We start from the raw sequence: 14,666 nt of genomic DNA, 5'->3' as shown, positions 1-14,666 counted from the left end.
CCGCCCCGGCAGCGGGAGGGCTCGCTGGGAGGGAGCGCCGCGATGGCGTCGCTGCTGCTGCTGTTGCTGTCGCTGCTGGCCGCCGCCGCCGCCGCCTACCTGTGCTGCGGGCGGCGGCACACGGGCAGCGCGGCGGCCGTGCTGCACCGCCGGGGGCCGCGGCAGGCCGGGCCGCCGGGCCCGCCCCGGGACACCGTGAGCGCCGGGCCGGGCGGGGGGCGGCGGGCGCGGGGCGGCGGGGCCGGCGCTCACCTCGCTTCTCGCCTTCTCTCCGCAGTGGGCTCCGAGGCTGTGCGGCGCCGGGCTGCGCCTCTTCGTCCATGTGGCTAACACGGTGAGTGCGGGCCGGGGCAGTGAAACCCGGGGCTGCGCGGGGAGAACCGGGCGGGGGGTCCGGGAGGAGCGGGGCTCGGCGGGGTGGTTGCGGCTCTCTGCGCTCTCGGGTTCACCGGGCCCTACAGGTGCCGTGGGCACTGAGAGCACCGGCCTCTGGCTGAGAGGGTCCTGTGTGTCTTCGGGTGTGGAGAGCCCAAAGCTGATATCAAACTCCAAACAGAGCTGCCAGCCGCGCTCCTTGGCCGCCGGAGGACTCGGGTCCCTCAGCCCTGTGAGGGGGTCCCTGCAGGGTGCTGAGGGCAGCCGGCGCTCCCCTCGGCCGGGCTCTGGATGTTCGGGAGCCTGCGGGCTGATCCCGCTGTGGCACTGGGCCGCTCGGTGTCGGGGTGCAGGGGGGACAAAAGTCTGCATCCCCTGGGCACTGCCCACCGCGCACCTGCTTCTGCTGGCAGCAGCTGGGTCTATGTCTGCTGCTGTTGCTCGGCCTTTCCTTTTGAGCGAAGTAGGCACAAAAGTTTCTTTTCAGCCGTGGCACCTGTTACAAAGCTTGGTGTCCGTCTGGGCCTGGCGTGAAATGCTTGATGGGCTGTGTTTATTTGTGAGAATACCTTAGGAGTGGCTTTCTGTCGAGATGTAATAAGCAGAGTACTTTGCTGTCTTTCGTTTTGTGGCTGCTTCTGGTGCATGGCGGAGGGCTTCTTTCCTTTCCCAATACCTCACTTGAAGGGGAATTTGAGATGTTCAATTTCCTACTGGATTGTGCTGTGCTAGGTTAGATGTAGATTAGGAACCATGTGTTTTCAAAAAGGTCTGTAATTCTTATGCAGTGTGTGAGGTGACGTGCTGCTTTGTGGAACTGGCAGTGTGAGCCTTGCCTCAGACTTGTACTGTATTTGTACATCTCACAACGTGTATCTGAAGCCCATTGTTAAGATATTAAGACAGGCCAGAACAAGGCTGGTCTCTTTGGGACTGGTGATGCTGCTACTCTGGGAGCCAGGGTATTGAAAGACTGTTTTCTGCTGTCTGCTACCATTGAGTCTCTAAATTTCTCACACTTTTCCAAGTTGACTCATGTTACTGTGGGAGCTGGTTGAGAGATAGGCAAGGTCCTAATAGTAAATAAAATAATAAGCTCCTACCTTATCCAATGTTTGCATAATCTGTGGAACATGATGAAAATAACAGATGGGAGCTGTATAGATGCTTCTTAACAGTGTTGCAGCTGCAGATGCAGGCTTTCTGTGTGAATCAGGGAAAGACAAAGGCAGAGGAATCAGAAGAAAACTCGTTTTATAATTATATAAATATGAGAGGTGAAGGGAAAGCATTTCAGGCCATTTTTGTGGTGTAAAATACAAATGTTTGCGCTGTTTCTCTATTGCATAGCATTGTATGTTCTCTAGTGTACTCTGAGCCTGCGGCAATCATGAGCATATTTAGCATTCCTTGTCTAATGAAAGAAGGTGTTCAGGTCAAAGTTGCTGCAAACCAACATTTTTGCTTCCTTTTTTCCTAGGCTTTTGGGCAGATCTGCTTATTGCCATTCTTAATGAGGTAAGCGTGGGGACTTTTCTCCCACTCTGAGTTTCTTATTTTTTTAGGTTTAAGGTACTTGCATTGCACACTGCTTGTAGGTTATCTGAAATTTTATTTTTTAAAGAGAAGAGCTGCATAATTGATTGGAGAATAAGATTACTTCATAGATGTTTGCTAGATTATTTTTTTAACTACTGTCATTTGAGTGGGTCTCTATGGGAAGAAATTAGCTTTTTTCACACTCATGCAGGTGCATAGAAACTGTATTCATCAGCTTTTCTTTTTGCCTTTTGTTTGCCTTCATGTCTCTTTCTCTTTGCTCTTTTGTTAAAGGACAGTCTTTTTTTGAAGGCCGGTGGATGTGCAAATATGCTGTTCTTATCACTGATAGGGTTAAAAGAATAGTAGTAGTGAGAAAGTGAGGCCAGACATAAAGTTCAGAGGTTATGGTGAGTTCTTTTTAATGATGTTCTCTATTTTAGGTCAGCTTTTCTTCTTTCTTTCATATGTGTTTTTGTTCAGAAACTGATTTCAATAACACATTCCATTAGGAGACACTTCGGTAAGAGGTTCAGGAACCTTTTCATGCTTTGTTCGTATAGTTTGCCCATCATTTAAAGGGTCATCTGTGCAGATCCCAGGACACTGACAACTGTTTCACCCCTGAATTTGACTTGGGATGTGGGCTTTTTGAGCAAATCAAATCCAGGCAAGTGTCACTGCTATTATACTGCAGATCATTCCTGGATATCTGTGACAGGGTTTTGATCTCCTTGCTTTATGTGGTCCAAGCTATGGATTTATGCTGCAATCCCTGTTGTATTTGATTGCAAACAAACTATGTTGAAGAAGGTAATGGAAAAGTCTGAAGAGGTGCTTGTTTTAACAGGATTAGTGGTTGAATGTATGGCTTACACTACATTCTCCTTTTATTTTCCTTTCCATTCCTGTCTTGTTTGGTCTGTGTATGAGAGGTCTAATTCAACTGAATCAAAAACTTCCACCGTTTCTTTCCCAGCTTGAGTTTACAGAGCTTTATGTCAAGAGCCTTATATCAAGAGGTAGGAGGCTTTGTTAAACAGGCAGAATAGATTTGATGCTGCCTTTAGGAAATATGCGAGAGAGATTAGCTTGTAGCTGTTGCAACTTCCTGCTGTGAAAGCAGACTGCTAAGACAAAATGTTCTTGGGTAAGGTTCCTTCTGAACAGTCTGAAAAATTAGTCATAGTCGAGGTTGAAAACTCCAGCAGTGATTCTCTCTTATTCAGAATGAACAACTTCTCGCTTATGCGTTCCCTTGACATTCATGAAGATCCCACGTTTGTCCCGGAGGTTGCTGCGGGGGTTGCAGAAGACAAGTCTGAGGCTAAAAGCCCTTCAGATGTTATCAAGGAGCTGACAGATGCAAGGTCAGTACGTGATGTGTAAGACAGAAATGGAAGAATACACATGCTGGCAGTGGTACTTTAGTGGGAAGCTGTCATTGTCAGCAATTTAGATTAAATTCTTGTTTCCATGCCCAGCCACTTCACAAAACAAATAGTGCTGTCAGTCATCTTGCCTTTTGTAACTTACAAATCACCAGTAATTACAAGCAATGTGAAAGAGAAAAGTCTGCCTATTGGGGAGAGACCAAATTCTGCCCTTACCAGGGCTCTGGTTGAACTATTACAGCAGGTACACTTAGTGTTTGGTAGTCAGTAAATAGATTTCTCTAAGTGACTTTACAGGAGTGCTGTTTCTAGCCTCCAGGGAATCTCAAAGAGAACACCAGGCTTGCTTGGAGGAGAGAAGGAACACAGGTTCTAAAGAAAATAATGCACAAGAAATTAGCTTTGCTAGTGATGAGAAGTGGCCTACTGCTTATGTGCTAGAGCCATGATTTGGTGTTGAAGCAGTTTGCTTGTGTGTGCTGCATGGTGCCTTTGCCCACTCCTGCACTACACACCCAGATGTGCTGCTGGCTGTCTCAGGATTGAATTTTTGACAGAGGTCTGGGAGTAGGTTCAAAAGTATATTCCAGCTAGGCTATAATGTTGTAGCAGTGAGTAGGAAGTGTAAATCTGGAATACATTTTGAACAGTTTAATGATAATGACTGCTGTATTTCAGTAGGAATATGAAGAAACTAGAACATTCTGGCAAAATTGGTCCATTATTTCTGTGGCATCCATAGTGTGCTTGTTGCCTGGCTTGTGTGCAAGGAGTCTGACAGAGTGTGAGGTGCAATGCAGGGGTTAGCAATTCACATGGTTTACTGTGAATGGTACCCAAATCTGCATTGGACAGTGATGCTGAAGTCTACAGGTCTGAACAAACCTGGCTTTGGTGGCTCACAGTTACACCTTTTAATCCTTTCTTTTGCAGGTCTGATTCTGCTAGGAACGGTTTTAGCTTCAAAGGGATCAAAGACTATCTGGAATGCTACCAGTAGGTGAAATTATGGTCTGGAAACAACCTGTCCCGCATGTTCCTCTGCTGTGGGCTGCCACTGTTCCACAGGCTCTCAGGAATCTCTTTGTTAGCATTGTCCTTGGGGTGCCGTTGTTTATCATCACTTCCTGCTGTTCTTTCCTTTTAGTAGAATAACAAAAGAAAGTCAACTGGGAGAGCTGGCACAGCTTTATAAGCCCTGCGAGATTATGTAAATGCCATTTTCTTTGGCTTACTCTCTGTCAGTCTTGTTTGAGAGAGATTTCTACATATCTTGTTTACTCAAACATGAGTGAGAAGTAGATGAGGGTTGATCTGGATTATGCCAGTTGTGCATACTGTGGGTCTCTGATGAATCCCTTGGTTCTCCAGCTCCCTGTGCTTCTCTGAGCATGACACCTGCTTTCACCCAGTAAACATGTCCAGCTTGGAAAGAGCTGAAAACACCCCCCCTGACTCTGGGGTTCTGTGAGCTGTTGGCTGCCTGGTAATGCTAGTTGCCTCTGGGGCATGTGCCAGAAGTGAAGCCCTTGGAAAAATATTCTTGCACTCCTAGAACTTGTTCCTCAAGGGCCACCTCTGCCCAGGCTGTGGCATTGGAGCAAAGGGCTGACACTGCAGTCTGCTGTTACAGGTGCATCTTGGCTGTGAGGCTTTTGTGTCAGCCAGGGATGGTGTGTTTGTGGTGTAGCACAGTCTTTGCCGGGGGGAAGGACGGTTTGTTAAAGGTGGGTTATGATAGTACTGCTGGCAGCCCCTTGTCTGTAATGGGAGGCCTATATAAAGGGGTCTGACCTCTTGGTCTTAGCTCATTATACTGGGAGTTTCATAGTTTCCAAGCTTTCAGGAGTTTGAGAACCCTCAAGCTGTCAGCTGTTTGTCCCTGTTTATCTGTCTAGTGGTTCAGGAACATTTAGGTTAAATGCTCCTAGTTTTTGCCCCTCCTCTAAGGAGCATTCTGTGTAGGCAAATTATCCCTAAAGGAAAGGAATCTCCTGTCTTGATGGTGTCAACAGTGTTCAGATCATCACCACACAGAGATTCTTACCTAATTCTTGCTTAGAGCTGTGACAGCTGCCATCTTGCTGCATGGGAGACAAACCCTGTGAGTGGATGTGTGAGGGGAGGTCTTGTAACAAACTCCCAACTTCTCCTGTCTTGTAGGAGTGGGAAGCTGACGCCATCCCAGGTAGCCAAGAACATCATTGCCATGTTGGAGGATTGTGACAAATCCACACCGCCGCTCAGAGCCATAGTGCAATGGGACCAGGAGCAAATAATGCTGGTAATGTCTGCCTCTGGTAGGAAAGGGGCTTCTGCCACCCCAAGGGCAGTAGCATCCATTAGAAGGGCCAATATGCACAGAAAAATACGTAAATTTTTCCTTCCTCTGTGTTTAGAGGACTACAACAAGTTTGCTTTCCTTCCTGCAAAGAGAAGTAGCATTAAAGCAATCTGTTTCCTGCTGGATGACTGTTTATAATAGGACTTCTGTGCTTATGTGGCATCCATTAGTGTAGATAGTTCCAAGTTGTAGTTTCCCACCAGCATATGGTGGAAGAAGGAAACTTTGATAGGCTGGCCAAGAAAGCCATTTTTAATATCCATTCCAATACTGGTGATGACCTTCAGCTCAGCTAAATATATATATATATAGCATATGCTTTATGCTTTTTCTTTTTCTCTGTGCAGATGGCTGAGGCCTCCACTACTCGTTACAGAAATAAGTGTACCCTGTCTTGTCTGGATGGCATCCCAGTGTGCCTGAAAGAAGAGTTCAAAGTGGTGAGTTTCCTTGTCTAGCTGCCAGCTCCTGCTGCAGGTGGTTAACCTGGACAACTCACTGTGACAAGGTTTTGAGACCAACTTCTCAGCAGAAGCCTGTGAATATGTTTGTAATGAGGGGTTGTATGTGGGTTTGTAGTGAGTAGGATTAACAAGTTTTGCAGGGTGAAGACAGATTTTGCATACAGCAGACGTGTTCCATATCTTGTACTGATCTCTTTAATCCACAGGGAATAGAGGGTGGGTGTGGGAAACAGTCTCTTATGATGAAACGAGAATGTATAAAAGCATCTGTACAGTGGGTATAACTGTCTGTATTTCTCAGGCCCTGACTCCACTCTACTGGCAAAGCATCCGTCTCACCTTAAAATACTGCCAGAAATACACAAGTTCGTTTGAAAATTCCTATTGACAAAGATTTTTACCTGTGGCCTAACAACAGCTAGCAGTAACTACTTGTGGCAGTGCCATCAGGCTGTTGCAGGCTCTGCAGAGACCTACCCCTATGGTGGGAGTCCTGTTTATGTACAGATTCTTCTGTTGCTGCCTTGAAGTAAAGAGTACTTAGCACATCCTGAAAATAAGCCCATCTGTTGTTTTGGCATTCAACTAATCTTGATGCCAGGCTTCAAAGCATGCAGATCTGAAATGCTGTAGCCCTGTCCATAGAAAGATGGAGCACAGAGCTGTGTGCTGTGGGACCAAATCGATCTTCAGCCTCTGGGCATATCAATTGCATTGCTGCAGGGAGGCAGCTTTGATCATTCACATATTTCTGCTCTACTGTATCATGGTATGAAAAGGACTCCTCTTCATGGGAGAATGACCAAATATTGAGGGGTTAAGTGTCCCTTCTGACAGAGACCATCACAGGACAAGCTGAAGAGTGGTGCTCCCTAGCCCTTCCTTACCTCCATGGGTCCTAATGTCTGTTATGATGTTGGAGTGTGCATGTGCTCCTTTGCCAGGGTTTTAGAATTAATAATTAGGTGTCTTCTTCCTAAGGTGCCTTACCATCACCGAGTGGGAACAGTGTATCTTGGGACACAGCCAGAAACAGAAGATGCTACTGTGGCCAAGAAGCTGCGAGAGGCTGGGGCTATCATTATTGGGGTCTCAAACATGCATGAACTAGGGACTGGAACAACTGGATGCAACCCTAACAGGTAAAAATCCCTGTCTTCTCTCTTCTCCCAGTCTAGAAATACCTATGTCTGTCCAGAATTCCCAGGGAAGGGTACAAAAATAAGGGGAAGCATGACAGAACCCTGAGGGTATGAAAACCCAGTACTGTAGATTTGAGGGTTAGAGTAGCTGTGGAAGCCTGAAGGCTCTTGAAACCAAAGGAAGGAGAGGCTCCAAGTGTTGTCTGCTGAGTAAGGAACTTCGTTTGTCAGGCTCTTAGGGGCCTGGAGGTGTGAATGTTTATAGTATGAGTGGTACACAAAAGCTGTGACAGAAGACAAATAAATACTCATGTAATGCTCAGCCTCAGTGATGGCTGAAGGCCTAGAACATTGAGAAGAAGGTACAATCATCTCAGGAGAATATAGTGGTTTTACTTCTAGCTAAAACAGGCTCACTGGATTTGCTTTACTTTGGTGAATTCTCCAGCTATAGCCAAGCTGAGAACTCGGCTCCAGAGCATTGGTGCTCATGGCTTTGATAAGCCTTATGTAGAGCCACACTTGGTGCATGTGCAGCTGGGTGGAGCTAGGGCTCCCCCTGGGCTGCAGCAGCGTGCCAGCATTTCCAGCATTTCCTCATCGTGGGAGGGCAGCTGGATACCCCGTGGCTTGGCAGGGCTCTGCTGGCTGGGGCTGTGGTCAGCCTGGAGACGTGGGGAGCTGCTGCTTGGGGATAAAGGGCAGAGCTGACTTGATTGTGTGTAAGGATTGCTGGCCACCAGCTGCTCCACCTTTTGGAATTGCATCATGCACTGTGGCAGACAGTCATGGCACAGTGCCATTGCCAATAGAAGAGCTGAAGCAGCATCTTTTCTCATGCTTTGGTCCTCTTTTGGATGGGCTGCTTATGCTCACAGGAGATTGGATTCTGAGGCAGAAGTCTTTTTTGCATCCTGTTTTCTAGGGACATGGCACTTTCTGAAATTAAATGGCGTCTCTTTACCAAGAGATCAGAATCCCTGAGCTGTGTTTCTGGATCTTTTCCTGCCCTGTAATGCACATAGTCCTCCTAAAAAAAGGTTAAACAATTTTTGTCTGCTTCAGGTACCACAAGATCCCTAGGAATCCCTACAATCCTAACCACTTTACAGGTGGGAGTTCCAGTGGGTCAGCAGCAGCTGTAGCAGCAGGTAGGTGGTCCTAAATGGAGTTGGTGGGAGGAAGGTCCTGAGCCAGAGTACCTCAGGCATTTAGTTTTTATGGGGGGATTTGGTTTAGCAGCTGGAGGGAACTTGTAGCTGAACAGAGAGCTCTGTGTGCTGTCTTGGATACAGCTGCTGTTCGAATGGACAGGACAACATGTTGTGCCTCTGATCACAGGCCAATGTGTGGGTTTTTTGTAGGTCTCTGCCCCGTGGCTATTGGCACAGACGGAGGAGGCTCTGTGAGGATTCCTGCTTCGTTCTGTGGTGTGGTGGGGCTGAAAGGTAGAGCCCTTTAATCATGGAGGGGTGTGTGTTTGTCTTGTTTGCTGTTCCAGATAGAATGCCACAAACAAGTTAGATACTTATTAATTCCTGTGAAGTAAAACTTGACCAGAGAAACTGAAATATAACACCCTGAGAGTCATGAAGGTTAGACTGGCAGCATGGAAATATTCTCTACTCTCTGTTGAACCCATGTTAAAAAAACCTAACTTATTAATCTCAAATATGAAACAAAATATGCATGCTGCTTTTCCTTTCTACCCTTTCCTTTCTGTCTTTCATCTGAGACCAGATACTCAGCCATTACTCTCTTTCCATCCTTCACTTGTGATCAACTTGACAAATCTTGATTCATCTGAGGAAGATGATGATGATAAAAAAATGCAACTGGTCAGAAAGGTGATATGAGTATTTGCAGAAGAGAGCTGGTGTTAGGCATGAAGTCTCACCAGTGAAGTGGGTGTGACCTCCCATGGGGTGCTGTCTCCTGCTGTTGATAACCCTGCTCCTGCCTCCCCATCCTCCACACCACAAATGCTGCTTCTGCATATTTAAATACAAATATTCCAAAATGTCCCTGCACATATTTCCCCTCAACTAAATAATTTCTACGAGGGGAAACCAGTTTCGCTATTCACATGCTTCAGTGATGAGAGAGATTGGGGTCAGCAGAACAGGGTACTGAAGGATGAGAGACTGGGCTCTGAAACGGCAGACATAAAAGTGACTGCTGGTACCCAGCTATGTCCCATTTCTTGTTCTCCAGGTACATTTGGGCGCATCAGTTGTCATGGCTGCTTGCCACTCTCCTATTCCACAGTCAGCGTAGGTAAGAGGACTTGTGCTCCACTTCAGGGACCTTGCTGTGTGCTGCTGTCTCACAGGGGAGGAAGGTACTATTTACCTCTTGTCACTTTTTTATAACTGGTCTTTTTTACAGGCCCTATCTGTACATCAGTGGCAGATGCAGCCATTGTTTACAGTATTCTTGCTGAGCCAGATCTGCTCTATCCATATGGTAGGTGAGCCCTCTCCCTCCCTCAGCCCAGATGCTCTCCCTTCCTAGAGGCATCCTAGAATAAAAGGAGGAACTCTTCTTTGTTCCCTGCAGGACTAAAACAGCCTAAAGCAACCCTATCTGATATATGTGCTCCTGACCTGAAAGGCTTAAAACTGGGAGTGGACTGGACATTTTTTAAGGTGCCTGGTTTATCTCTTATCTTTCTGCTGCTTTGCAAAATAAGATTTTAAAGGAGCCCAGTGCATTCATTGTTATTTGCCTGTCATCATTAAAGCTTTTCATATTTGGTCCTGTAGCTGGAAGATAATACAGCCTATGTGAAAACATCAATATGGAGATTTTTTTTTCCTAAGGCAGAGTTTTGAGTAAGAGTCTGTTGGAGGCATGAGGAAAGGTAATGACTACTGCTGATTCTATTTGATGCGATGCTTCTGAACTGATTACAGAAGGCAGTTAGTTTAAAATCAAATGAGGAAAAGGAGTGTATCCACTTGGTAACAGTGCTGTAGCAGCTGAATGTTATTTCATTATTCCAACGTAGAAATGGGACTTGCAAGCTAGTACTTCTTGAAAATTGTAATACAGCCCCAGAAATGTACTCAGGATTTCTTTCTGAAGGTACAAAAAAGATTCTTACTGGCTTTGGCACAGTGCAGACGGGAATATTCTCTGCTCTGGAAAAGATGACCTTTCCTTTTCATTAGGGATGTGACCTGCCAGCTGTTCTCTTGCAGCGTGTGACCTAAGTCCTGTAGGACTGTGTTTCACTGCTGTTAGGGACAGGAACAAAGAAGGCACCATGAGGACTGACATTCTGGTGAGTGTGCTCACCAAGACAAGGAGAGCAGTTATTAAAGTTACTAAAGTTCTTTCCTCTTATTCTTTAGGCATGTGATGCTGAAGTCCTGTCTGCCTGTGAGAAAGGTAAAGAGGGAAAGTCTGTAAGTCCCTTATTGTGCCTGATGTTGTGGTGTCACTTGGTGCTCCTCTTATGTGTGCATTAAATAGCTCTTGCCTGAAGTCCTTAAAGGCAGTTGCTTAAAGGAGTCTGTCTGGATAAACAGCAGTAACTTTGTATTGGGGAAGGCCCCCCTAACTGCTGAGGGTTAAAAAGCTCAGCAGTTGTGGGCTTGTCAGATTACAATGGAAGAATGCAGTCCAGTGTGCTCAGCCTCTGTGTGTATAATGACAGATCTGTGCTTGGTAATACTTACTCTGCAAGCTTTAATGGTGAAAGACTTTTAAGGGAAGGCCTTGTTTCACAACATAATGCTCAGTAGTAATACAGTGCTGGGTCTTTGTCATATATCCAGTCCACTGGTATTTCCTTGAAATCCACCAAGTGGTGCCTTTAGGGTGCCTTTGTCAGAGTTTAGACTAAGCAAAATTGACCCTGGTGTGTACTTGGGGGCAGGGGAGAAAGCCTCTACAATGCCTGGTATAGTAGTTGCATTGGCGCTGAGTGTTCAGGCTTTGCCTGGATTTTCTTCACCCTCCTTATTTCCACAAACACACTTCTACATTTATAGAGTTTTTTTTTAGGAGAGATAGATCATAGGCAAGCTTGGATATTTATGAAGAATCTGGGGTCACTGAAATAAGAGGATTCTTTTCAGAATGCAAAAAAATTAGTTTTCCCAGAGTCTTGGTGTTCAGCCTTGTTAAAGTGCATCAAGATTTAGAGGTTCTGTATTGTTTACCTGGTCTCTTGAGTATTCCCTGGTTACTTTACCATTATGGTTCAGAAGAGGCTTTGAATGGGAATCTCTTGATGCTAAATAATCACTTCATGCTGATAGAACACTGGTCATGTGAAGTGCTCAGGGAAACACTGTCAGTCCTTTTACTCTTTGGCTTAACTGGGAGGCTAGAGGGATAAGGTGAATTTGCCTGAAATACAGCAGGCAAGTTAGGAACCTGTCTGCAGCCCCTGCCCTGTTGGAATACTGAGATGTATTAGGTTGAAGGCATTTCCCTAGGGGAAGCAGCTGCAGCTGTGCATGTCACGCAGTGCACTGAAGATGCTCGCCCTGCCATGGTGTATGGGGTCTCTGACTCTGCAGGGGTTGGGAATTTTGCAGCCTTTCTGTGAAGTCTGGAGATCTCAGGGGTGCTGTCTGTGCTTTATCTGTCCTATACACAGCGGTAAAGCACCTGCAGAGTTTGGGAGCCAGTGTGGTTGAAGTCTCTCTTCCAGAGATGGAAGAAGCCCGAGTGGCACATGTGATCTGCATTCTCAGTGAGATGAGGGACTTCCTGCAACCTGACTTCAATAAACATTTTCATGAAATGGTAAGTAGCAGCAACTTGGAGCATGTTCTGGCTGATACGGATCAAATGTCATGTCAGTGAGAAACCTGAGGTGCTCCTGCTTCTTCTATGACAAACTACATGTTGGATTGCTACTGGTATAGAAGAGCAGACCTGGGCTGTCACAGTTCAGTTTCCTGCAAGCAGAGCCTTGATCAGTTTTTTCTATTTCAGAATTTGGAAACTCGGGCTAGCCTGGCCTTGGCTTCCCAGTTCACAGCTCTGGATTATATTAAGGTAAGGAACATACTGGGGCGAAGGCTGAAGGGAGGCACTTAGTGAAACTGTTAAAGGTGGGATAGGGGCTTCTCTTAACCTCCCCACACCCATAGGAAGGTGTCACCCAGCTTTAGTTGTCCTCTGCTGTGAAAGCATGCTGGATGGTAGGGCACCACAGAGGACATGCCACTTGTCCTGTACCCTGATTCCAAATTACAGGAATGGTGTCTTCTTTTGCAAAGGCAGAGATGCTGATGGGCAGAGTCTGCCAACATCAAACAAATTTTGTGAGCCAAGAGGGCCCATTAGACAGTATTGTCTCTGCTTGCAGGCAAATCGACAGAGAACTCGGAGCATGAGATTTTTGCAAGAGATCTTCAGCACTGTCAACTGTATCCTTACACCAGGTATTGGCACTCTTGGCTAAAGAGCCAGTTCTCAACAGCTGTGTGGTGCCTTTTAAGAGCAGTCACTTCATTAACTCTCCCTCCTCAGTTTTGAGAGTATGGCTTTTGTGCACTTTGCTGTGCCTTGCACCCTTAGAGGATAATGCTGCCTGATTAGAAAATGATTGCTGTGTATTTCTAGACTTGTTATATCCATGGCACTGCATCAAGTTGCCCAGAGAGCCTGTGGGATCTTCATCCCTGGGAATATTCAAAAGCTATTTGGACATGGTCATGGGCACCCTGCGTTTGCTGACCATTCCTGAGCCAGAAGGTTAGACAAGATGACTTCCTGAAGTCCCTTTCAAGTTCAGTCATTTTGTGATTCCTCCACAGCTGTTCCTTGCACTGCTCCAAGAATTTATGAATCTGACCTCTTGACTGGGAGCAGCGATATGTCCTTCACAGTCCGGTCCATGAGGTAAGGAAAGTGCTACTTGCACTACAGAAACAAGGGAACAGCTGGAAAAGAACCTCAGACTGTAAGGTGGGAGAGATTAATCATAGCTGCCTCTACCAAAAAAGGATGAATTTCCTGCTGTCCCCAGGAATACCAATGACAGCTTTTTTCCCCCTAGGTTCATGCAGCTTGGTAACTTCACTGGGATTCCAGGCCTTGTGGTCCCCATTGGATATTCTACTGCTGGGCTCCCAATTAGCTTCCAGGTGAGTATTTGTTCTTTGTGAATGCTGGGGCACAAAATCCCCAGTTGGCTTTGTCCTAAAGCATCAAAATCAGGTCTCTGCTGTTCCACACAGCTGAGTTGAGGAACTAGCAGGTACTGGAAATAAAAGCTTTAATTTGGGGGTGATTTGCCTCACTCCTAAATGCCAGAGGTCTCTTTGCGTATCTTTGAGAAAGAAAGACATCTTTGTCTCCCTGTCTACTTGCATCAATGCACAGTATTGGTCACTACCCTTTGCTCTCTTACTTCTCATTTCTGTAACTTCTTTTAAATCCTTTCCCCTTGAAACAGGTCTCATATAAAGGAAAGATTTATGTCTTGAAATCTAAAGTCACACAGCTGCCTTCCCAAATACAGTGATGCCATACTTACTGGGGTAAAAGGAGAAAATATCTTTTGAGGATGTTGAGGCGGGGGGAGATTGTTTCCAAGACTTTCAAGAGCATCTATATAATGCTACTTTTTTCATTCATCCTTCTCTTTCTGCCTCTCATCTTCTCCCAGGTCATGGCAAAATGGTGGGATGAAGCTGTTCTTCTGAGGATCGGCCTAAAGCTAGAGCAGTTCCGTGACCAGACCAAAAAACCATCCATTTATTATGACATCCTCGCATGATGGAACAACCAAGATGGGAAACAAGTCTGGCTTTTTCCTAGTCTGACCTGACCAAGTATTAGAGTGAACTTGTTTTCAGTGATCATCAGAATAAGGCATAGTAGCAGGCCCATCTGAGCAATGGGGACAAACCACTGATCTAATCAGGCACTGAGGCCAGGCAGACATAATTTCTGCTCCCTGCTTGGTGGATGGTCCAGTTTATACTAGGGAGACTAACTGTGCTAGCTAGTTGGGTTTTTGCCAACAGGGGGAAGCTGCAACAATCTTCTTTAATTTCTTCTCAGGTACGAGTTCTGTGTATGGGTGGAATACAGTTGCATCTGCAGGACAGCATGCAGGCAGTTCATACTACTGTACATGGCAAGGTACAACCTTAACCTTGTCATGGAACTCCTCCTCCTCCAGGACAGAACAAAGGTCTTGTTTCTGAAGGGGAAAGGCAGCAAACACTGCCTAGCACTACTGGAATGAGGAGGATCTTACCCACCTGCACTTAGGCAGTGTTTGTTTTGGCCCTGTACTCAGGCACTGGGAGCAAACCATAAAGCCTGTAGCTAAGGAGGTGCTGCCAGCAGTACAAGGACAGCCCAATGGCTGCACAGCATCTGGGTGTGCTCACTGCCCCAGAGTCCTGCCTCCCTTCAGCCTGGCATGAAAGGG

The 14,666-nt window shown here is 46.2% G+C and overlaps 1 protein-coding gene across 1 annotated transcript; it reads left to right on the top strand.

The window, feature by feature from the left end:
• Positions 1–2: 2 nt before the first annotated feature.
• On the top strand, positions 3–14,666 carry LOC105760670 (uncharacterized). Its single transcript, XM_030266022.4, has 20 exons — positions 3–195; positions 278–334; positions 1,856–1,893; positions 3,144–3,284; positions 4,242–4,304; positions 5,472–5,592; positions 6,000–6,092; positions 7,098–7,258; positions 8,324–8,409; positions 8,623–8,706; positions 9,473–9,535; positions 9,647–9,724; positions 9,818–9,906; positions 10,615–10,651; positions 11,871–12,019; positions 12,212–12,274; positions 12,588–12,663; positions 13,039–13,123; positions 13,281–13,368; positions 13,893–14,666. The coding sequence occupies exons 1-20, from the start codon at positions 43–45 to the stop codon at positions 14,001–14,003; spliced, it is 1,836 nt and encodes a 611-aa protein (XP_030121882.4). The 5' UTR covers positions 3–42; the 3' UTR covers positions 14,004–14,666.

This window comes from Taeniopygia guttata, chromosome 1, assembly GCF_048771995.1.
Source record: "Taeniopygia guttata chromosome 1, bTaeGut7.mat, whole genome shotgun sequence".
Classification (NCBI taxonomy): Eukaryota; Metazoa; Chordata; class Aves; order Passeriformes; family Estrildidae; genus Taeniopygia; species Taeniopygia guttata.
The sequence above is the reverse complement of the archived record's forward strand: the minus strand, read 5'-3'. Positions and strand labels throughout refer to the sequence as shown.